At 52.2% G+C, this 23767-nt stretch overlaps 6 protein-coding genes across 6 annotated transcripts; 4 read left to right on the forward strand and 2 right to left on the reverse strand.

Moving 5' to 3' along the window:
- Window positions 1-1047: 1047 nt before the first annotated feature.
- Triagg1_6541 (uncharacterized protein) lies at window positions 1048-2991 on the reverse strand (the record flags this gene model as incomplete). The annotated part of the gene is made up of 1 exon (XM_062901177.1): window positions 1048-2991. The coding sequence occupies one exon, from the start codon at window positions 2989-2991 to the stop codon at window positions 1048-1050; it is 1944 nt and encodes a 647-aa protein (XP_062754478.1).
- Window positions 2992-4756: 1765 nt separating this feature from the next.
- Triagg1_6542 (uncharacterized protein) lies at window positions 4757-5571 on the forward strand (the record flags this gene model as incomplete). The annotated part of the gene is made up of 4 exons (XM_062901178.1): window positions 4757-4769; window positions 4932-5271; window positions 5321-5353; window positions 5412-5571. The coding sequence occupies 4 exons, from the start codon at window positions 4757-4759 to the stop codon at window positions 5569-5571; spliced, it is 546 nt and encodes a 181-aa protein (XP_062754479.1).
- A 9522-nt stretch (window positions 5572-15093) lies between these two features.
- On the reverse strand, window positions 15094-15598 carry Triagg1_6543 (uncharacterized protein; the record flags this gene model as incomplete). The annotated part of the gene is made up of 2 exons (XM_062901179.1): window positions 15094-15255; window positions 15461-15598. 2 exons carry the CDS (start codon window positions 15596-15598, stop codon window positions 15094-15096), a joined length of 300 nt encoding a protein of 99 aa, XP_062754480.1.
- A 113-nt stretch (window positions 15599-15711) lies between these two features.
- Triagg1_6544 (uncharacterized protein) lies at window positions 15712-16280 on the forward strand (the record flags this gene model as incomplete). Its single annotated transcript, XM_062901180.1, has 2 exons — window positions 15712-15772; window positions 15871-16280. The coding sequence occupies 2 exons, from the start codon at window positions 15712-15714 to the stop codon at window positions 16278-16280; spliced, it is 471 nt and encodes a 156-aa protein (XP_062754481.1).
- Window positions 16281-17379: 1099 nt separating this feature from the next.
- Triagg1_6545 (uncharacterized protein) lies at window positions 17380-18789 on the forward strand (the record flags this gene model as incomplete). The annotated part of the gene is made up of 1 exon (XM_062901181.1): window positions 17380-18789. The coding sequence occupies one exon, from the start codon at window positions 17380-17382 to the stop codon at window positions 18787-18789; it is 1410 nt and encodes a 469-aa protein (XP_062754482.1).
- Window positions 18790-19486: 697 nt separating this feature from the next.
- Triagg1_6546 (uncharacterized protein) lies at window positions 19487-21108 on the forward strand (the record flags this gene model as incomplete). The annotated part of the gene is made up of 4 exons (XM_062901182.1): window positions 19487-19630; window positions 19710-20477; window positions 20576-20907; window positions 20979-21108. 4 exons carry the CDS (start codon window positions 19487-19489, stop codon window positions 21106-21108), a joined length of 1374 nt encoding a protein of 457 aa, XP_062754483.1.
- Window positions 21109-23767: the final 2659 nt, after the last annotated feature.

Raw genomic sequence — 23767 nt, forward strand, 5'->3', positions numbered from 1 at the left:
CACGCAAAGAAGCCCTTCTTCTTCGCAAGGTTCCTTTATCTGCATTAGGAAACAGCCTCGCACGCTATTGGTCGGAAAAGCCCAAAAACAGAGACACTGTTTTTTTTTTTTTTTTTTAATCCGGTGAGCACGAGGTGGTATTTTTTTACCAGATAGCGCTTTAAAGAAAAAGGAAAACAAGTCTGTCATCTCGGATAGGTAACTGACCTATAACGGGCATTGAAAACAGATTTCACACATCACAGTATTCAGGTAAATAAATAGACGAGCAACGGTGCCAAAGATGAATAGACTCAACATATCCAAGACATCATATGCATTCACAACAATCGAGAGGATAAAAAGACTTTGAATTAGGTATTTGATAAGATTCAACGGTCTAGTGTACTGATCTAACACTTTTGCTATCTTGTCTTTGTCTTTGTATTACTCTTCCGTGTTGCAACAAAAAAGCTCTTCCTTCTTTTCCTTCTATCTCTCCCACATTCTATGAGGAGGATCCACCACTCTATGTAAAAAGATTTCTAGCTGCTGGTAAACAAGCAGGCGTTCTCGCAACCAAAACACCGAAAATAAAAAAGAAACGGTAAGAAATCATGATCTTGAACATGAATTAAAAAAAAAAGCCCAAACAAAAGATGAACATAAAACAGCCCCTTTGGTATCGAGCAAAACGTAAAAAATACGAGTGGACCAAAAAGAACTCAATCCACTGTTGGAGCCTCCTCCCCGGTTCCAGTAAACGCCATATTCATAAACAAAAACAGTAAAAACAATCCAAAGTTCCGAGATTAAGATGGCAAGCAGGTGCGAATTAAATAGGGATAAGATGATAAAGCAGTGTCTGGAGAGTAAAGCATGCGCAAAAAAACTGCCAGCAGGAAGAGTCGCGAGTCTAGCGCAATGGGGGGAGAGAAAACTGCTGAAAATGCTCAAATGGGCTGTACATGTCGTGTATGCGTGTCAGGTGTGTGTGTGTGTGTGTGTGTGTGTGTTCTAGTGTATAAGTAAGGGCGTGATGCGCTTCTCAAAGCAAGATGTAAAAGCTCAGATTTGCATCGACTCGTCGTCGACCGCCATTTGGTCGACATCGTCGGCATACGCCAATTGAGACCAAACGCGCCAGTGGAGAATGCCAAGGTGTGCCAGTCTGGTAGCAATGTCGTCAAGGCTTGACTCGTCATAGGGCTCCCGCGAAAGACCGTCGGTATCGCGATCTGCCGAGCCAGGGCGGCGGCTGGGGACGCGGACGCCAGTTGCCATGGAAAACAGGGCGACTCCAGAGAGCCCTTTGAACTCGCGCACGCGATGGCCAAGATCAGCCATCAGGCGGCCGAGGAAGTTCTCTTCGACATCTCGGTAGAAGCTGGCGTCGACATCGCCAAGGGCGGCAGACAGTCTAGCTTCCAGCTCCGGCAGGGCGGTGGCTGGCAGGTTGACAAACCGGAAGATTTGCAACGCCATTGACGGAGCCATCATCTGCCATCGCGCAGAGGGCTGGCTTGCGGGTGGCGATGTCTGCAGCAGTGCAACCAGGGTATGGAACAGCTCACGGGCCTTGGTCTGGGAGTCCTGTCGGGGAGCGACATAGGAGGGAACGACAAATGAGGATCGAGGAGATGAAGAAGCAGATCCGGCCGCGCTATGGACGACGCTTGATGGCCGAGAAATAGATGGCGGTGTGTTGAAGTCAAATCGATCCATGATGTCCTCAACGTGGGAGGATGCCTCAGATGAAGGCGCTGAGGGGCTAGATCGGCGGCTCATCTTGTCAAAGTCCTCGTAGACGCGCATGCACACCTCCAGGTTGATGGCATCCAGGACGTCGGCCCTCAGCTTCATCAGCCGCTCCTCGTCAAAGAGGAAGGTGTTGGGGAGGCGTTCGTCCCAAGCCGAGGGGAGCATGAGCCTTGAAAGGGCCTCGAAGAAGACGCCCGTGTCGCCAAATGACTGTGAAGGGTGCGATCGGCTGTCGGTGTAGGCCTGCTCGGCCTCCTTATACCATTGCCTTGACATGCTGATGTCTGTCTTGCCAGATTCCATCCTCTTGATGAAGAACTTTTGCTCGAAATGGGTGGTATCCTCGATGAGGACGGGTCGCAGGCAGCGAATCTGATGGTTTGCCACGTCCAGCTTCATGGCCTCGAGAACGCTGAGCAGGCTGCGCATGCCAGTAACGAGCTCGTCGAGGTCCATGTTCCGGTTTCCACTGCTCAGCTGGTTGTACATGGTGTCAACCCACTCATCACGCATGGGCGCGCAGTGCGATTTCAGCACACGTGAGAGCCACAGGGCAAGCTTCTCCAGATCGGCGACGCCCTTGTGGAACTGCTGCATCAGGAGATCGACGTTGAGGCCCTCGTCCAGGAATTGGCGGTCTCGCTGGGGAACCAGCGTCTGGATGATCTCCTTGACGGCCTTGAGCAGGATGGGCAAGGTCCACTCGTCGGTCTCGCCATGCTTGTAGATGAATGTAGGCCTGTCGATGATGAACTCTGACAGCTCCTGCTTCAGCGTCTTCCAGAACTGGTTTGCCTTGTCCTGCTTTCTGCGGCCCTTTTCGCCATCCAGATTGGGGCGGAAGTGAAGCTCTGGGTCGAAGTTGATGTCGTGGCGAAGCTTGGGGTTGTGGATGATCTTTGAGACGTCCAGCTCGCTCAGCGTAGCCTTTGTGACGGGAGGTTCCAGAGGTAGCGCGTGCAAGGAGGATGGAAGGATGGGCTCTGGGCTGGCGGCGGCTGAGGCACCCACAGAGATGGCAGAGTCGGACGAGGGATTGCGGGTTAGGGGTGCAGACTCAGGGGCCTGGCACTGTCGAGGCGAGACCTGTGATGATTGTGCAATCTCCTGTGCCGTCTCCTCCTGGCTCACTGGAGCGACCTCGGACTCCTTTATAGGCTCTGCGTCGTTCTTGGGTGGGCAGGGGGCCGAGGTTGACAACTGCCTTCGGGATCGCTCTATCGATCCTCCAGTCTCCTGCTCCGGTACCATCTTTGCGGTTGTTGAAATGTGACGGCTTCGAAATCGAGAGTTCTATAGTCTATGAGAATAGTTGTGGTTTCGGTAGCTGCTGATATCAGCGTGGTGTGAGTGAAGCCGCTTCTAGTGTGGTAAAGGCGAGGAGAGCTGGTTCTAGTGAGTGTATGACCTCGACTGCAAAGAGGTGATGGTTAGCATTTATCTTGTACCAGGTCTTACACAAAGCCTCTCATGAACAGCGTAACCGATTCAAGAAAAAGGGGCGGTTATCAGCAGATACAATCGATCGACCACTCAGGGTTCCCACGCCTTGGCTCTTTGAGTGTCCAGCAAGCCCACAAAGAAAGGAACGTCTCTTTCAGGGGCGGGGCGCCGTCCAAGTGCCGGAGATGGTTCAGTCGAGATCTGAATGCCGATCGGACTGGAGATGGCTTTGTTGAACGTGTGTGTATACGTACTTTGTTGAGTGTATAAAGCAATGTCGGTATTGTTCCTTTGGTCGTCTCTTTGAGTTGTAGATTGATCCGCCAGATGTAAGGGTGAAACCCAGTCCAATTCAAAACGAATTCGCCGTTAGGCAATTCTCGCCAACAAGACAAAGCCGGGTTCGCACAAAGGAGCCGTGGGTGAATGTGAAGGTGAAGCACAAGCACAAGCACAAGGATACGCCAAGTGAAGGCGGTGTATATGCAAGCAAGCAAGCAGTAAAGAAGGAGAGGTGGGCGAGAAGACGAGACTCGAGACTCGGGATGGGATGGTGAGATGAAAGAAGAGAAGAAGAAGAGACGAGACGGGGGGGAGGGTAGAAGAAGAGAAGGAAAAAAGAAGGAAGAGGAAAAGTATGGAGGACAATTAGTCAAGTCTTGTACTTGTAGGAGGCGTCTTGCAGCAGGACTAATCTAGTTGCTAGCAAAAAGAAAAAGGAGCGGAAAGTCGGGACCCTGGGAAACGGAGATGGCACGAGGATGGCAGGGACATATATCCAGGATCCGGAGGTACTTGGTCAGGTATGGGGGAGAGGCATGGCATGGCCGGTACCTGCACCTGCACCTGCGCCTGCACCGGTACCTGTGGTGTACACTGTACTCCGTACACGTACTCGGGCCTAACGACCACAAGTACATGTACGAGGTCACCCAGCACTGGCGCATGCAGGCCCAAGAGACCTCCTGAAGGGCTAGCGCTCTAGTGGCCTCGCGGAGGGAGGACTGCAATCTTAGGTGTGCCTGAAGTACCGCATACCTGGCGGTGGGCGCCCAAGACTTCCCATGCTGGCGTTGCAGCGTGGCAATGCGGGCTTGGGGCCGGGGAGAGCGAGGTAGCGGGTACCTGGGCTGGCACTTTTTCTGACGGTGCAAATGCGGCAGCGGCCAGGGCGCTACCGGTAGGGGCCATTGATCCAGCGCACAGCGAGGACGGTACTCCGTGCATATGGGCGCATGTACCGGTACACGCCTCTCCGGTGCAGCGCCGAGGGAGGGATGGAGGGAGCAGCTACTGCGACACTCGAAGTTATTTGATGTCTGGTTCCGAGTCGATATGAATTTGAATTTATTTGCATTTGATGCGAGAGTACAGTACGTACGAGTACCACTTAATAATACTCGGACGGACACCCGCTCGTACAGCGTGAGTGGCGCTACAGTACGAGGGCGGAATACCTTACTTGCCCGGCCGCAGTAATACTTTTAATATAATTACCTGGTACCACTAACGATTGAACCTTGGAGGTAGCTGGGTACATGGGCTTTGTTGACCACCTTACAACTTAAGTTGTATGTACGAAGCAGGTACTTTGCTCTAGTAGGTACGCTTATCACGCGGCAAGGCGAATAAAATAAACACCACAAGCCATCCAGTCCATAAAAAAGGAAAAAGGAAAAAGGAAAAAAAAAAAGTTCAAAGGAAAGAGGTGTGGGTACGGCATCACACGGCGCTCGACTGGCAAAAAGCCCAGGCAAAAGCCGCTGAAGGCGCTATCGGCGCTGACGCATGGCCTCAACTCAACTTCAATGGGAACAACACCACAAGCACAGCGCTGGGGCTTCCGGAGGGGGCGACATACTCGCTGGTTCACCTTCAAGCCACCGCACAGGGAGGGGGCAGCTTAGCAACAGGTCACGGTACTTGCAAGGCACATGTACGAGTACCTGAACATCCCGGCCGCGCTGGTGGTGAGGGTGAGGGTGAGGGTGAGGCGTGGGGGAAGACGGAGACCCTTTTGGGACACCACACTGTGCGTCCTGGCGGCTGCTGGCATGCTCACGCTCACCCTTCCGTTGCTGATGAGAGGTGTGCGTGTGCGTGTGGACTGGACTGGACGGTGCCGGGACTCGTACAGAGCCAGAGCGTCCAAGTCTGATGTGGGTACACCGTAAGTTGCTCTCCGTAGCGACCAGCCCTTGCATGGTCCCTACTAATGCAAGCTTGAGGCCAGACGCCGCGCCTCAAAACACAAAGGGCGGAATCCGGACCATGACTAAGGGGAAGATGGAAGGCCTCTGGAAGGGAGCGGACGGCCAATCAGCCAAACCGCAAAACGCCAAAGGGCGAAAGATGCAATACCAAAGGCAGCCCGGGCATCAGGCGTGAAACGGCCGAGGTGTGCCATTTCCCCCGTCCAGAGTCCAGTGTCCAGCAGCCGGCCTGTGCAGCGTGGTCGTATGTTTTTATTCCATCACCGTCGTATTGTTATGCCCGACTAGTCGTCTCGTCCTGCCACGTCTGTCGTCTGGCTCGATGCCCTGCAGCAGCTAGGCATACAGTAGGCATGAGAGAGATATCGCAATCGAATGGCGTGCAAGAGGGTTGGGGGGGTCTGCCGCTTGGTGGTTTCCAATGGATTCTTATTAATCACCGTCGACTTTTTTTTTTCGGCGCTGGTGGCGGACAGTCTTCGTATTGGTCATTCCAGTTGCACCGCGGCCTTATCCCCAACCAAAGGGCCCAATGTTTGTCTGCGTCTGCAAACTCAGAAGCCAGTGGAGTGCAAAGAGCCCAGCCGTTGCACTTTGCACTTTGCACTTTGCACCGCACTAGCAGCACCTCAGCGGCGCAACATGACAGCCTGTCACGCAGCCAAGTGCCACATCGCAGCGCCACCAGGACAATGGATGGAATCGGAAAACTTTTTTCGTTCTGCTTTCCAATGCCCTTTGTCCTGCCCAACTAAGCGTTTCCTCGGCCTTCCAATCGCACGGCCGTGTTGCCGGTATATCTCCGTTTTCATTTGCCATTCCACCCGGCTCCGACCAAAGAGCGAGCCGGGGGCCGCACCTGAGGTACTCCAGCCCAGACAGGCGACGAACAACAATTGCAGCGCCTTTTGCCACCAGCTGACATGCTGGTATATCGTACCTGTACGAGCACCCAAACGTTGCCTTAGCGCAGCTGGCCTGGGAAAAGAAAAGAGAGACGGCACACGACCCAAGCTAACAGGGTAGCCCCTTGTAGTGTGGGATGACACGCTCGATAAGATACCAGTAGCGGGTGAGGTTAATGCTACTCCATACACCGTACACCTTTTATAATTATTCATGGGGCCACGTAGTTGTCCTGGATCTTGGGGTATCCAAGTCAATAGTTGCCGCATTGCATTGCCCTGTTCGTCGACCCTTTTGATTGGCAGTAGGAATGCTGGAACGAAATCAAAAGAAAAAGGGATTGGTTATCCAGCGTGCTATGCTCCGAAATCAAATGCACGGTAATGGGGTATTGGTGGATGAATATTCAAAGAACGTACCTGTAATGATGGCAGTGACGATGGTAGCAGGCATTATAGAACCGTAGCGGTACTAGTAGCAACTGCGAGAAGCACAAGGGAGATAAGTCATGTCATGTGGTGGTTCCTCCGCATCTCTTTGTGATCCTTGAACAGCTCAATTGCTGGGGTGTTGTTGATAGCCACTTTCACAAAGAAGAAGGGAACAAGAGGCAGTGAGCAAGAGTCGTCGAATCGAGCTGGCTGCATATTGCTCATTTACCAAAGGCAAGGCATGGAACGGGGTCCAACACGGATGCGCTCTCCGTACTCCGTACTCGGAACGCCATTCCGCAGCCTGCTATTCGCTCCGTTTGTTCGCTTGGAGAAAAGGCGGCACTTGGGCAACAATACAGCACCACGGCCATTTGCTCTGCTTGCCTAGACGAGACATGCTCCAGGGGTCGCCGCCAATTGGATGGCGCCCCTGGGGTTGGAGAGAGACCCCTGCTCTTTGAAGCCGCACCAGACAGCTGGGTACCGGTACTCAGAGACTCCCCCAACCCCAGAGGTACAAAGAGCAACCAGCGCTAGGAGCGAAGAGCACGGAGAGGGAAAAAACGGAGAGCAGTTTCGAACGGTTCAGAGGGCCAGAGTCATATCGTCCGGTTAGGCATGGTGGCATCGAATGTCGTTGTCAAGGCTGCCAGTTGCCAGGGCCGAGCGGATTGTTCCGTGATCCATGCGTGAGGAAGCTTTTGCGGACCGCTGCCTGCCCAAGTCAAAAGTCAAAGAAGAGTCAGTCGGACGCAAAGCACAAAGAAACCCAGAGGCCTCATGCGGTACAAGCTCATAAAAAGAAAGGAAACACTTGTAATATTACCACCGCCCAGTAGTTGGTGGGAGGTCGGGGCCGCATGCGGTGTTGGGTTAGTTCGCGGCTTGCGAGGAGCGACGGAGGTCACAAAAGGGGTGGGCGTGGCCAAAATGGAAAAAGAAACGAGGTGAGAGTCGGTCGCTGGCTCACCTCCGCCTGGCCTCCGTCCCACCAGCTCCTAATGCAAGTCCGTATTGCGCTACTGCGCGCAAGTGACGGTGGAATATGACAGGTGGTTTGGCTACTGATGTGCTGGTGCTGGTCCATCCCTTTGAGCGATAATCCTCTGCTGGCTGCCCCAGCCCAGCACTGTGTAATGCAATGTAACGGATTGGAAGCAATCTGGATTGCTGCATCAGGCCCAGAGGTGAGGTAGCACTGCTAGCCGTAGCGCTCCTCAGGGCACTAACCCAACTGAGCCGCGCCTACTAGACCCTGATACTTTAGTATGGGCTCGTATGGATGTACCGCCATGGGAGCGAATTCCGTCCGTCCCTTGTTGGCCTTCATTTAGCACGGGCCGCAGACTCGCGCACAGTCTAAAACGGAAGTCCCTAGAAACCCCCACTGAGATGGCGTAGTCTCGTCTCGAAATCCCCCGAATCAATCCAGGCACGAGATCCATCACTCGCTAGGGGCGATGGTTAATGTTCTGGATGGATCCCTTGATCTTTTTTTTTTCTTCCCACAACCAAGACCCCGGATATGGTACATGGGCCATGTACCTCCACAAGGCAAGCCTGCCCAACCAACCCGCCAAAAAGGGCCCGACTCGAACCCCCGTCCAGTCTCTCCGGCTCTCTTGCTCTCTGGCCGATGCATTTGATCTTCTTGCACTGTCCTATTCCTATTGCTCACATCACGCTATTGCGCGCGAGCGAATTTCTTCATTCGCCGCCGGGCTAGAGCCAGCTCACTCTGCCGGCGCGCGATTGCAACGAGGCGCAACTCTTCCTCTGACTCCTCCAGCTCCGTTGCCCCTCTATCTCGGGCCTCACCGATGCAAGTTACTCGTTACTGCTACCGCGCCTTTCCCGCCGCTTCTGCCGAGTACTACTCGTACTCGCACCGCTGCCCGCGAAAGTCCACCGACCGCCAGCGAGGCGTGAAACGCACCAGCAATGCGCTTACAAGAGCCATTTGATCATCTCATCTCTGGCCTCGCCCATCGCTCTCGTTTTCCCTCGACACCATCTCGACATCCCTCTTATGCAGACCCGCCTCTTGACTGCTGCCCTTCCCCGCCCCCTCTGCTGACTTTGGCTTACCGACCCCTCCAAAGGGAAAACAACGCACGAACGCACACGGCAACCAAGATGACAACAAGGTGTTCGAAACACAAGCAAAGCTCCCTCGCCGTACAGTATCGTACTTGTACAGTAGACTCGCCAGATCCGAGTGGATAGCATGACTTCATCCAACAGCCACGGAGTGCCGAGATTGGCCTTGGTACTAGTACTAGTACTACCGAGCGGACCGCACCACCTTGGGAGGTAGAGCTACCTGGCGCCTTACTCGGGTTCCCAGACATCTTCTGCTGCGCCCTACTATAGTTGACTCACGCCTCGGCAGCCAGGAAAACACGCGCTGTTGCTACAGTTCCGCCTTGCTTATTCGTTGTACAGTATCGTGGCCATGGATCTGACTCCAATGTTTCTCCTATTTCCCTTGGCCGTCCGTCATCGTGCATACGGCTCGACGAGACAAATACCTATCCTTGCGGCTGTCGCCCTGAAGAGGGATTATGCAGTGCTGCAGCCGCCGCTACCGACTGCTACAGACAACCCGAGGTCTGCCACCCTACATGCGCACGAACGAACCAAGTAGACGCTGCTAAGGCAGACGTGCGCCAGGAGAAGCGCAGCTGGGCGCTGGTGCAGATGGACAAACTGGCGACATCCACTTGGGGGTCACGGGGGCATTGTCAGACTGCCACGGCTAGGACGAGACGGAGCCAGTTGGGCTATTCTTGACCCATCCAAGCACATATTCACGTCTGGTCGTCGCTGCAGCACCCGTGGCCGCTAGGGCAGCATGAGCTGCAAATGAGCTGCTCAACTGCTCTTGGGGGGGATGCGCACCTCGTCCGCCCTCTCCACCCATTCAATGCACCACGCGCCGTGCAACACCAGGCCTTGCCGGCTAGTGATGGCGCCTAAGCCATCGTCGCTCTTTTTCCCTACCCGTCAATCTCAGGCTTGCGTTGTGCGCCCAGCAGCAGAACCCGTAGATGCACCACACCCAAAAGAGCTGTCCCCTGGGGGGCCCCGTGATGGCCAGGCGCAATGGCACTGGACGACCTAGGATAACGCATGCGGACGCTTTCAAAGGTCACTCATACCCAAGTCTGATCAAGGTGACTCAAGCCAGATGACGACAGCTCCCGCAAACCCAAACTCATGTTTCCAACGCCCCCCCACCGAAGCACATTTCCAGTTACAGGCCCGAATCTTGGTAGCAACTCGTTCCCTCACCTTGGCCCCTTATAAGTGTAATTCTGCCGTCGGCCGCAAGTTTGTACCAATGCGCGCCGGTGGCCCGTCAATGCGCGTTGTGTGCTCTGTGTAACAACCACAAGTCGATGGCGAGCCGAAGCCGTCTTCAGCAACCGCTATGGAGTCGGCATGAGAAGATGGTATAGCCACCGAGCCAATTATTCGTTGGCTGTTGCTGCATTGCGCCCAAAAGGGCAATGCTGTCGCCGTATTTAGCTTCTGCAACGTCGGTTTCTGTTTGTTGCTCGGACGGGGTGAGCCTGTGCTACACGCTGTGTCACCGCACCTGTCTCAAGTTCAGCCTTTCTGTAGGAGCTTGCAGCCGTGCTCTGCGATTGGCCAATAACTTTCAGGTTGTGTCTCATTCTCTTTGCTCTCATCTGCCATGTGGGAAAGGTTACGAAATGTCATCAATCAAGATGATTGTGGGTTCTCTGTATTGACTCCAGCCTAGGTGTCATGGCGAGAAGCAGAGGAGTCGTTGATATCTATTCATCTGCCCCTTCTAGTATCTATTGTCCATTTTGTCCAGCATTTGGTATTATTACCAAGGTAAGCATTTTCCGTCATCATGGAATTGGATCACCCGAAAGTGTTCCATTTCCTGGCCTCTTTGCCGCACTGGCTCAGGGTCACAGCATCGTGAAGCCGCGATGCTGTTTGACGGCGAACGACTTCCAATTCGGGAGATTAGTTGGCAATTACACTTTGACGCCACTGTCCTACGATTGCATGCCGAATACCGCGATTTTCCACAGTAGCCGTACCTCGACGTCGATTCTCAAACACTTTTCCAGGCCAGTTTACCGAACATGCAGAGCGGAAGCCGTGGCTGCAGCTTTCCGAAGCTCCCAGGTCCAGACGGGCACCCACTGCCATGATATCGGCTTGCATATTTTGCCCCCCTTGAGTCGTCAGTATGGAACGCGACCATGACTCGGCGTTCCTCAAGTTCGCAATTGCGAGTATCAACGACGGCATGGCTGAAAAAATTATCAGTGGCGCCATGGTTTTTTCACTCTCCTTTCTGGAACTTTTCCATGTGGGAGTGGATCTGCGAGCCGCTTTGGCTCCCTTGTTTGTTCTCCCGCCGTATATACGGTGTACACGGCCAATCGGTCGGCGTATCGAGTACGCATCAAAGGAAGCCTGAAGGGACCATTTCGCTGATTGATAAAAGGAGCCTAGGCCTGGCTCGGTACGAGACACGGCAAAACCGCCGTCGACGCCATCTACCTAGCCTAGAAGTAGTATTCTAGATGGAGGAGAGCGTTGTTGGCTCATCCATTGATATGAAAGACCATCCCTTGAGCCCCGAAAGGGCTAGGGCAAATGAGTGAGTTGGTATGGCATGCCGATCATCATGGCATGATCAGACTATCATAATCAATGTTCAGGCCACGGAAATACTGATCCGTTATATGCGGGAGTGCCTGAACTGGCCATCCGAGCCAACACTTTAACCATACATCGGGTGTTGGAGATGAAGATCATTCCTCTCCCATAGCTGGTGGGCAAGGGTCCTATTGAATCCACTTATTCGGACTAGATGCTGCTCGTACAGTACGTGAGTTGAAAAGTGGTTGGCAGGGTGAACAAGGCGGGTTAGAAGTCTGTCCGCCAGCTACAAGTAGTACTCGTACTGCAAAGGCTGAGGCATGGGGGATATCCTTGCTCTAGATCAAAGAGGTCGGGAGACCGGTACGAAACGCGCCGTACTACCGTCAGCACTGAGCAGCGATACTTGTACAAGTAGGCAATGACATGCATGCAGATTCCTGGATAGCTCTCTTGGCTCTCCACTTTCGTCTGTTCCACTTCTCCTGTTTTCCCTCTTCTCTCGAGTTGTAGACTGCCTTTTTTTTTTGCCAGGAGAAAGATTCACACAAGTAGAGGTACTGGAGGTTGATGGCCCGTCCGAGACGACAAGTACAAATACACGCTCCTGCTGGTCAGACCCTCGGACCGTTTCACGAAGACACCGGAGAGCCGCGTTTCTTTTGTGGTTTCGGGGGACGGGGGCTTGGTGGTCTTGCCGATCCCGCTAGTACGAGCATGATACGGCTGATGCCTCAGCACCGGGGCAAACGCCATTGACGATTTCCACCCACCCAAGAAGAGATTGTGTGTGTGTGTGAGAGTGCGAGGTAGAGCGTGAACGAGGCGATATTTTTTTTTACTGCTAATTGGCGTCAATTGAGAGGGCATTGAAGATTTACCATGGGGGAAACAAGGCGCTGAATCTGTCACGGTGTGTCTGCTTCGGCCAAAGCAAAGACCAGCCAGGTTCCCTCCCCCCGATTGGGTTCCACCGCTCTCAGGCTCAGCGGCGCGCTCAACGCATTTCCGCATGTAAGTTAGAAATGACCGTCCAGTTGGGAAACTTCGCTTCTGCATACCCGTGGACACCGACGCGGTGGAGTCGCCGCTGCAAAAAGGAGCATACGAGTGCTGTGCTGTGCTGTGCTGTGCTGTACAATAAGGAGAGGGACACGAGAGAGACAGAGACAGAAGCTGGGAGGATACTTTAAAGACCCCTGCGTGTGCTTGGATAGACGAGGCATCTTGATCGTCGCGCGTCCTCCAGCTTCCGGCCTACGAGTAACGATATATCTCGCCATGGCGAAGTTGCGGCTGGGACACTTTTTTGAGGTTTTTGGTTTAGCTCACTGGCAACCTTGAGGTGGAAAGTTGTTTCGTCCCAGGTTCAACTCGTACAGGAGACTTTTGGGGGATTTTGGGGTCAAAACGAGCTTCCTCTTCCGCTTGAGGCAGCACACTTCGATTGAGCTGTTTTACTAGCAGCGATAACCCCGGCACCGCGGTTATGCACTTAGTCAGATTGGCAATATCGAGGATCTCGGAGATGACCTTCTGGAATGCTTCGAAATAAAAAACAACCCGGCCAGTCATGCCACTGACGTCAAGGGGGGTGGTAGGGCGGTAGGTATATTGTCGGTGAGCAGGTACCAGAGACTAAACACTTTAGATGATACAGGGTTTTCGAGATTGAGCCTTTTCTCGGAGCTATTCATGCTGGGGGGCTACTGCTGCTACAGGTAAAGGCAGAGTAGTAGCGCCGACAACTTTATACGGCTTGCCGATGCTACGCTGCCGGCTTGAGAATTGTGGCCATGTGATTGGGATGCTGGGGGGTTTGGTGGTGTCGTTTCGTCAAGAGCGGTAAGAGAGGTTGGCGATAGCCTGATGCAAGAAACAAGCCTGATGCCGAATGTACGAGGCCATGCGGATTGGTTTTTGCCCTAGCGTGTGTCTTTATTTTCTCAATCGCCAGCTGTGAGAGTGCGTAAGCCTTGCTTTGCATGTGAAAAAAAAACAAAAACAAAAAAATATGCGAGGAAGAGGCAAAATCATCGTGAGCCTCGTATCCAAGCTGACTGATACTATTCTGGTCGCCAAAAAGCGGGCGCCCAATGAAAGGCTGTTGTGAAGGTTATACAAATAGCCCAATAGTCTGTGATTGACTTTTTTGTTTTTGTTGCTTCTCGCCAAGAAAGTCAGCGAGGCTGCCAGGGCTGTGAGCATAAAAGCCAAAAGGAAGCTATCCCCAAACGTCAGTCTAGAACAAGGCAGAAATTGATGTGAAATATTAGTAGCGCTTATAGGATGAGAGTAGCTACCCAGCACCTCAGCCTAGCTGTCCAACACCACAGATATTATGGTTTAGGCGAGATATCGCGAAAGCCCCAGTGTATGTATACCCAGTACCTGCCTAGGTTTCTAGGTGCATATCTGCCATTTCACCATCTTTTTCTAACATCTAGTTTGAGATTGCTGAAAGGTGAGCATCTGAGAGGTTTCAACAAGTATTACTTCATGTCGTGGCTCCATGTATTCTGCAATGCCCGCATAACTGACGATACGGGGATGCTAAACGCTGGAGAGTTAACTCGGGCTCCTAAACAACCACATCCTGGTACTGTTGATCCCAGCTCCTTCAACCGTGTAAATGGGTGACAGTAGAACAGTTCCTTTGGTGTCAGTTGTCCTGCTAGCACCCTTTGCCTGGCTGAAGTGAGAGAATATCCGCCTTGGGTAGTAAATTGAGTCTCAGAATACGGTAGAGGTGTGCTCTTAGGACCGTGTCGACCAACCAACCCCATCACCTAGGACTGCCAAAGAGTTTGTGTCAAGTCTGAAAACTGCAGATTTTCCCGGGCATCCCTGGCAGAATTCGAACCAACTCTCTGATGGTCCTGATTCTCTAATTTCTGGGATTACGAGAAGTGATATAGCGAGCATCGCCGCTGTTGGTCCTTCGGGCAACAGTAATCTGGTCCATCTCTGCACTCAACTCATGGGAGAGTTTCAGATACTGAGGCGAGGAGTGCTGTTGAAAATATACATTGTGCGGCTTTCAATTGGACAGCGGTTCTGTGGTAAAATATTTGAAATATTATATATTTGGGTAAAGATGCCTCTATCTCTCAGCGGCGATCTGTTGGAGCGCTAGACACATTGTCTAGAAGCAATTCATATGCTTTCCCGCTCTGAGGCTATTTGGCTCCATAGACAAAGCTCGTGCCCATAACGAATGCGCAATAATCTTTCAAGCTAATAGCTAAATGCCATGCGAAATATGCGAAATATTAGAGGCCGCTGGTGTACCACCGATCCAGCCTTTCTTGGCTTTCGTCTGTGAGTCATCGTACAACTTCATCTTTGATTCCTTTCTTCCTTTCGAGGTGGCGCCATCGCATGTCTATCGAGTACTGTCGGGGTGAAATCGTCCCTGGACGGGCTTCGCCTATTCGCCCAAGACTCCCATGGATGAGCTGTCTAAAATGCATGTTTCCAAATAACGATTCGGGTTTCCGTTTTTCTTTTCCTCTTGCCATACGTAGAGAGAATTTAGCTGAGCAGCATGGACACCTGATCTCTATCATTAGCATCACAGGCAATTGAGGGGCCCGGGAGTATACGTACAGCCATGACAACACAGCAAATACTTATATATGGACTTAGTCGCTCCCCTATCCTTGCGCACTTCCAGAAGATACCCATAACACTTTAGCTATATGTCAGCATTCGGCGTACAACGATCCGTGCGATTCATATGGGATTGCGCCGTACCCGTTCTTGTTCCGGTCCATGATGCCGGGCGTAAAGTGGTGGACATAGGTGCTCGTGCAGATTAAGAGCAGGATGACGAGCAGCAGGGACTTGAAGTTGAAAAGCGCAGACTGGATAGCACAATGTCAGCGGCCCAATCTCTGTGTATGAATCTTCACAATTCCTCAATCACGGGAAATCTTACCATCTTGGCGACCTGGAATTAATGCTGTTCAAACAAGTAAATGCATGTCCACAAGCTGTCCAGATGCCCGGCGCGGTCTCGTCATCCTTGGAGCTAGAAGGGGCCAGATGTGGATAGGAGGAAAGATTTACCGATCCGATTGCACGCGCGGGTCCCACATCAGCTGCAATGACATGCATGTCCCCACCAACCAGAAGTTGCGATTTCGACGCAGCTTGCGAGACGGTTGTTGCTGTTTGAGCCGCCTTTGACTTTTTCGATTCACCCATATCACGAGATTTTGATTGAGAACCTTTGACAATCGCGATTCCCTCAAAAGTCTATCTCTACACGATACCTCAGAGGGAAGCAGGCTAAAGGCCAGCGGGCAAATCAGTTCAAGATGGAGCCTCGTGCGCGAGCCGGCAAGAATGTCGGCAAAATGAACTTTTCCCACGCCGAACGTATGTAATCTCCATCCATCAAAGACAAGACGATATAGCGAAGAGAGGTGCAGTTACAAGGGGAAATGCAAGTTCCTAATCCGATTTACGCTCTACAGTGGCCCAGCTTCTCTATGCCCACGGCGATATCAAAAACCCCATGCCCGAAACGGTTCGCGTTCTCGACGAGATCCTCACCGACTTCATGCAGTCCATCGCCTTTGAGGCGAACCGCGCAGCCAACTACTCGGGCCGACAAAAGATCAAGTACGAAGACTTTGAGTTTGCGTTTCGGAAGAACCCTTCGTTTCTAGGAAAGGTCCAGGAGGTGTTTGAGAAGCAAAAGGAGATTAAGAAGGCAAGAGAGATTCTGAGGGATGGAGAGGATGAGATTATGAAGGATGCGGCTGAGGAAGAGAAGAGAAAAGAGAAGGTAGTGACGTCAAAGACGAATAAAGTCGAGGAGGAATTGGGCGAAGCGGACGACGATGCTGAGGCGGAGGCTGATGCTCTAGGGAAGAGGAGGTAATGATGGCCTTGACAGGATGCAAGGTTTCTTTCTTTTCTTTTTCTTTTTTTTTTCTCTTGGGTTCACAAAGCATTACTTCGGAGTTGGGGAAAGCATGGGCTGGGCGTTCGGAGGATTTTGGCAAGACTACGCCAAGTATATTTCTCCTTGTTTTCTAGACACAAGTCTCATCTACATACAACTGGATGCGGTAATCAGAGGCATACTTTTCACGATCCTTCAGCAAACCCCTTCGTTCTATTGGTAGCCGCTTTCTTGTGGTTTCAGCTACGGCTGAACAGCTTGGTCCACCCCGTGTCCCTCGCATATGATATATCATGCCACTACTGCTGATAGTCCTGTGCGGGGTCGGCTCTAGAAGCCTTAGAAATCCTCGAGTTTGGATAATCTCGGTTTACGCTATCAAAACACTACTATCCTCGACCCCATATTGACCAGGACACAGCAAAGGGGAAAAAAGCCGGTGATCCATTTCAGCGCCTTTGGGAATAGAGCGGAGAAAGATCAGCGACCGATATCCGCACGATGCCACCACACCAATGCTGCCGGCCCGGCCGTAGATAGCGATATCGGGTTATCACGTTTGGCCGACTCTTGGGCAGTTCTATCTTGCTATTCGCACTTAGATGCTAGTAGTTCGTGCAAAATCGAGCGCCGATTCCGTCAGCCGCTGCCGCAGGCAAACAGGTGCCCACCCAGGCCGCCCAGCAACTGCTTCGGCCATGGGGCGAGGTCGCGGGGGCGAGTTTATTAGTTTGCAAAGGCGGCTAAGAAGTGACGAGGATATCCGATCCACCCCCCAGAGGCCAATAGGGTGCCATGGGGTATGTCGCCAAGCAGCCGTAGGAGCAGTCTCTGCGCTGCTGATGGTGTTGAGCAGAGACGGTCACCAGGCGGGCTTTTTTTTCTTAAGCTAGAGTCGCCAGAGGATGAACCATCTTGTAATAGCACATCATTGCTTCCCGAGTCAACCAGAGCTTTGAAATCCTCGGCCTGGTTGGTGTTTGTGTTGTTTGTACCTGGTTGCCGCTATCAGCTTTGTTGATCCCGATGCAACTCCGTTCTCTTGTGTCTTCAAAGTGATCCGAGAGGGGCCATCATGGAGGTCAGCCGAAGGCCTCGGTCTCCGCCCGTCGCGGCAGAGATTGAGCTGCACCTCACGCTGGACAAAAACCATCCGGACGAGGCAGATGTTTCTCAGGTTGCGCCGCAAAACACCCTTGCTCCAAGCGAATATCAGACGAAATCGAAGCCATCTTTGTTTGCTGATGACTTTCGTCGTCTATCAATAAGCCCAGCTCCGAGCGGACGACTATCACCACTCCCTAATGGACCGTATAATCAGACAGGATTCTATCAGCCTCCCCCGGAAGCGTCGTCGTCCCGGCTAAAGCAGTTCTGGGTACGAAACAAACCGTCCATACTGGTAGCTGTCTCCCAGTTATTCGGGGCCTTGATGAATCTCAGCGCTCGACTGCTGGAGTTGGATGGCGATGGGATCCATCCGGTACAAGTCCTCCTCCTTCGACAAGGACTCACGGTCGTCTGCTGCTTCGTTTATATGTGGTGGAAAAGTGTTCCCGATTTTCCGTTTGGCAAAAAGGAAATTAGAGGGCTCTTGCTGCTTCGCGGCTTTTCGGGATTCTTTGGCATTTACGGCATGTGGTACTCCATGATGTATTTACCACTTGCTGATGCCACCGTCATTACCTTTCTTGCCCCTGGAATTGCCGGTCTGTTGTGTTACTTTGCTCTGCACGAGCCCTTCACGAGACCGGAGCAAATTGCCACGGCCGTCGCCCTTTTGGGAGTGGTTCTTATTGCACGGCCGGTTTCCTTGTTCACAGCCCTCTCTCCATCTGAAGATCAGATGGTGGACTCTCCCGAGCAAGTGGACGGGGCCTTTCCTAGCCTCGAACATGAGGCAACGGCCGAGGAACGACTGGTGGCCGTTGGCGTTGCGCTTCTAGGCGTGTTGGGAGCTGCCGGTGCATTCACATGCATTCGCACCATTGGAAAACGTGCCCATCCCCTGATTTCGGTCAACTTCTTCGGCATGGCATGTACCATCATCTGCGTCCTAGCACTGACTCTGGCACCAAGATTCAATATCAGCCAGCCTCACTTGAGGTGGATCACGCCAAAGTCATGGAAAGGATGGTTTCTGCTTCTATGGATAGCAGTGCCCGGCTTCATAATGCAGTATCTTCTGACTGCGGGACTGGCAGCCGATACGTCCAACAGAGCGAATGCCATGATTTACACCCACATGTTGTTTGCAGTCAGTTTTGACCGATGGATATTCGGCCATAGCATGAGCATGATTAGCTTCGCTGGTTGTGCGCTCATCTTGGGGAGTGCCATCACTGTCGTTTTGACGAAGAACCCGCCAGCTCGAACGGCCAACGACGTTGAGAGACAGGGGAATATAGAAGGAGAAGCGGAAGGCTCTCCGATGCTCATCGATACAGGAGGGAATGCTGAAGGAATCAATCTGAGGAGAGTTTGATCTGCATACTTTGTCGCAGAGTTTATGATTTTGATGTTTTGACGAATTGGATGGGTCACATGCAATCTTGGTAGACATACATTGCGGCAGTTATAGCTTTGAAGAAAGTTTACATTCTTTTTGGGCAAATACTCGTCTATTGCAGCACTATTGCTAAATCCTTACCTACCTTATTCATGTACGAGTGTTCCTCCTATGCTCAATATCAGCTCCCGCTACTATTTCTTTCTCTGCTGTGATGGCTACGTCTTATTGCATCTACACCTGTTACAACCTTAATGATGATATGGGGGGTTTTAGAGATAGGTAGGCAACAGAAAGAACTATATAATCTTCCATAGATGGAAATTCATCAAAACATAAAGCGTGGATAAAAATTGGGAAAATAATGAGCTAGTTGACGGCTTTAGGGTAGGCCAATTGGGATTGCGAGATCTCTTTTTCTCGGATCACGTGCCGAGAGCTGAGCTAAGAGTCGCGACGCCGCGCTTGGTAACTCTGATAGCTGCAGGGTTGCGATCCAATCGCAAAAAATCAAGATCATCGACTCTGGCCTCTGCCAATTCCGCTTGTTTCCCGGACATGCTATAAACTCACAAACCCAGCCATCTTCCGTTCTAGGTCCAGGGTCAAACCTTTCTTTTCCACCTCTCTCTTTCTTCCCATTGACGTCGAAAACCGGGAACGCATAGCCAAGATGGTTCAGATCAGCGAGGTCAAGGGCAACAAACGCGATAACCGCACCGCAGCCCATACGCACATCAAAGGCTTGGGGCTGAAGTCTGATGGGTATGCGGACACACAGGCCGCTGGCTTTGTTGGCCAGGTTCCCGCACGAGAGGTAAGCGGTCTCTACACCTGGCATTCTTCTCCCTTGCTGCAGCCTGCTGATGATTTTTTTTCCTACTTCGCTAATCTAGTCATGTGGCGTCGTTGTCGATCTGATTCGAGCTCACAAAATGGCCGGTCGAGGTGTTCTGTTAGCTGGTGGCCCAGGAACAGGAAAGACAGCTCTGGCGCTTGCAATCAGTCAGGAATTGGGTACTAAGATTCCCTTTTGCCCGATTGTTGGCAGCGAGATCTACTCGTCCGAAGTGAAGAAGACCGAAGTCTTGATGGAGAACTTCCGAAGAGCGATTGGCCTCAAGGTCCGGGAAACGAAGGAGGTATACGAGGGCGAGGTTACCGAACTTACACCAGAAGAGGCCGAGAACCCACTGGGCGGCTACGGAAAGACCATCAGCACGTTGTTGATTGGATTGAAGAGTGCCAAGGGCCAGAAGAAGCTTCGGCTCGACCCCAGCATTTACGAGGCTATTCAGAAGGAGAGAGTCACTGTTGGCGACGTCATCTACATCGAGGCGAACACTGGCGCCTGCAAGAGAGTGGGACGATCCGATGCGTATGCCACCGAGTTCGATCTCGAGGCCGAAGAATACGTGCCCATCCCCAAGGGTGAGGTGCACAAGAAGAAGGAAATCGTGCAGGACGTCACATTGCATGATCTTGATGTTGCCAACGCCAGACCACAAGGCGGCCAGGATATCATGAGCATGATGGGCCAGCTGATGAAGCCCAAGATGACAGAAATCACCGACAAACTACGTGCCGAGATCAACAAGGTTGTCGGGAAGTACATTGATCAAGGCGTAGCCGAATTAGTCCCAGGCGTCCTATTCATCGACGAGGTAACTACTTTTTCCCCATGCCCTTACGCTGGAGAAGAGAGAGAGAGAGAAGGGACGGAGATTTACTGGTATCCGACACTAACATTGGATTAAAATAGGCTCACATGCTCGATGTGGAGTGCTTCACTTATTTAAATCGGGCATTGGAATCACACCTCGCTCCCATTGTGGTTTTGGCATCCAACCGTGGAATGTCCACAATAAGAGGCACCGACGACGTTGTCGCGGCTCATGGAATTCCTCCCGACTTCCTAGCCCGGATGCTCATCATCCCCACCTCCCCATACTCGGCAGACGAGATCAAAAAGATTGTCAAGCTCCGGGCCACGACAGAGGGTGTGTCTGTTACGGACGCTGCCATCGACAAAATTTCCGAGCACGGTGTCCGCGTCAGCTTAAGATACTGCCTGCAACTGCTGACACCCTCAAGGTGAGTCCCATGGCCGTGAATGAATAGGTTCCTCACATGAGACACAGAGAGCTGACGTGTGATGCCAACAGCATTCTTGCCAAGGCGAATGGCCGTACTCAGATTGACGTCCAGGATGTGTCCGAGTGCGAAGATCTCTTCCTCGACGCCCGCCGTAGCGCCTCGCTACTTGCTAGCGAAGCGGGACGGGGCTATCTCTAACGTTGATTTTGATGAGAATCTGTAGACGAGCAGGGCTAGATCGGGTGAAGGGGGGAGGATCTCATTGTGAAAGATGACGCTGGGCGGTGTGCCGATAACGCCACTGGTTTATAGGTCACGACGGATTCAACAGAAATCCTAGACACTCGTGTATTTCTTTTTCTTTTTTTGGTTTGGCTGTTTTCTGCGCGATGTACGGAGTATGAGTACGGGGGCTGGACAGCCCTGGCAAACTATTGGGCTTGGATGAAAGTTTCTGAAATGGCGGGCAAGCCGTGTTTCTTAGGTGGCCAATGTAACAAGATTGTCCTGCATATTTCTACAACAGTGTCGGCCTCCCTTACGCCGCACGCCCAAAGCCCCGAGACATCGTGGGCCTCTAAGGGAGAGGAGGCCAGACCTAGCCAGTGTGGAGAAGAACGTTGAAGACCGAGAGCCATGATTCGTGCTCCACCCCTTCCTCTTTGTGGGAAGGATGAGCGTGAACATATGGCAAGGCTACTATTGATGCTATAGGACGCCTCGTGGCCGAAGATGGATGGCGATATGAGCGCGGATTCGCACTAGACGGGGAAGAGAGGCGGCGGAGTCGGAGGCAAGGATGAACAAGGTCCATCATCACGTGTAGTAGAAACTTTGGCTTGGCCTTGTCTTGAATCGTCTGTCTTTGTCTCACAAGGTAGCATTCCAGAGGGCAGATGGCGCGCATTCCAAAGACGGCATTGTCCGTCTTTGGACGAGGTCGGAAAGGGGGGAGGGGTGGCCAGCAAAAGCCCCCGGAGGAAGAGACGAAACCTGAACTCGGCCTGGCGCACTATGGAGCCGTGTCTTTGAGAAGCGAATCAGAAGGCCATTGTGAAGAGGAAGAATGTTTTGGGCCGAGAACCTGAGAAGGAAGAAGAGACGAAGAGCTAATGTGACGATCTCACGAAACAAAGGTTCAGCTGCCTGGCCGGGGCTTTTTGTCGCGACCATCCCGTGTGCGGACTGTGCGCGCATCTTGCTGAGAGCAGCGATTGAGCAGAGGCACATGCTCGTGTGTCTTTTTACTTTCCTCTTGCCCCCTTTTTTCGACGTCGTCGACTGTCGGCCGGTCGATGTTCTGCGGCTTCGTGACGGAGGTGGATGGGCAAACGAAGAAAACAACAAAACCGCAAGAATCCCGAGAGCCATACACGAGCCACGAAGCTTTCATTTTACGCAGCAATTGCATCCAGACTTCAATCATCATCCTCTGTATCCATATTTAGTCCCGTCGTCCGTCTCGATCAACAACTCAAACATCTCCCTTGCCTCCATCTTCTCTCAAACCACCCGGACACGCTGCTCCTCGTGTTGTCCTCGACATAGGCGGAGCCGTCAAGTGGCCTTACGGCCTTCTCTAACCAAGACACTTACTGAGACATGCAGGGTGCCCTCGTCCACTCATCATAGAGTATCCAGTGGCGGTTGTCGACGGGAAAGAGCAGCGCTATTGTGAATGGCATCCTCCGACATTCACAACCCCCCGGCCCAGTTAATCTTTTCTACCTTCTCTGACAGTCCTTTTAATTCCCCCATCAATTTCCGAAGCCCCAATGGTTTGATAGGCGACCTTTTCAGTATTCAATACTACCTTAAACTTGAGGCTTCGTTTGCTCTTGTTGTTTTACTGCAATTTGCATGAGCTTCCTTAGGGTCTCTGCATGCTCCCTTGTTGTTCCATTGTTGCTCGGAAACAATAAACTCAAGTCGTTTGCACATAGCTCGGGAGCCTTTTGACTCGTCTTGGAATATCCTATACAGAATATCTTCCATTACATCTTTGCTATAATACATCTCATGTTCTGTCTTCGGCACGCCACCGACGTTTAGACATGGCTACGTTCCATGACCGCAACTATCCTAACGAGATGGTCAAAAGCAGCAGGCCCCAACCAGTGTTTGAGGGCTCACAGAACTCTTCAAGTCCTACAGGACGACATTTACATGCTGCTCCAATCCGCTCCCCTTGGGAACACAGAGCTCAGCCTGACTCCTCGTCATTCCACTCTCGCAGCCAACCCAACGAAATCGACCACACCAGTAGATCTCGGGAAGAGATTAGAGGACGGCAGGCCTCTATGATCACTGCACAGTTTACAGAGATAGCTTCGCCTCGCTATCCACAAGAATCTGAATACGCAGTCGAGTGGAAAGGGGTTGAAACGCCGCTGGCCTCGCCTTTTCACAAAGGAAGTCATCTTGATGACAGAGCCTACAGGAGAGCACCCCATGCACTTTTGGGAGATTCACAATGCTCTCCAACCTTCTCAGGACGGCGTATGGATACAATCACGGCACAGCCTCATGGAAGTACAGATTTGGCGTGGAGAGGAAGCCCTGAGGACATGGCTGGAGACTCTCAAAACTCTTCCAGTCCTACTGGACTGCGTATGGATATGCGTCAGACTCGATCTCGCATTAATCATTTTGACGACATTACCCGGAGAGGCAGCTCCGATGCAGTGGCCAGAGGCTTGCAGAACTGTTCAAGCCCTGTCAGCCGGCGACTCACCATACCTCACGGCACATTTAACACGAACCACGAAGATCGGAAGTTTAGCATCTCATCCTCATTGCAAACTGACGGTAGCGAGGACTTTGAATGCAAATGTCCCAAGGAGCCACCTAGGCCTCG

This window comes from Trichoderma aggressivum, assembly GCF_033847375.1.
Source record: "Trichoderma aggressivum f. europaeum strain CBS 100526 chromosome Unknown scaffold_026, whole genome shotgun sequence".
Lineage (NCBI taxonomy): Eukaryota > Fungi > Ascomycota > Sordariomycetes > Hypocreales > Hypocreaceae > Trichoderma > Trichoderma aggressivum.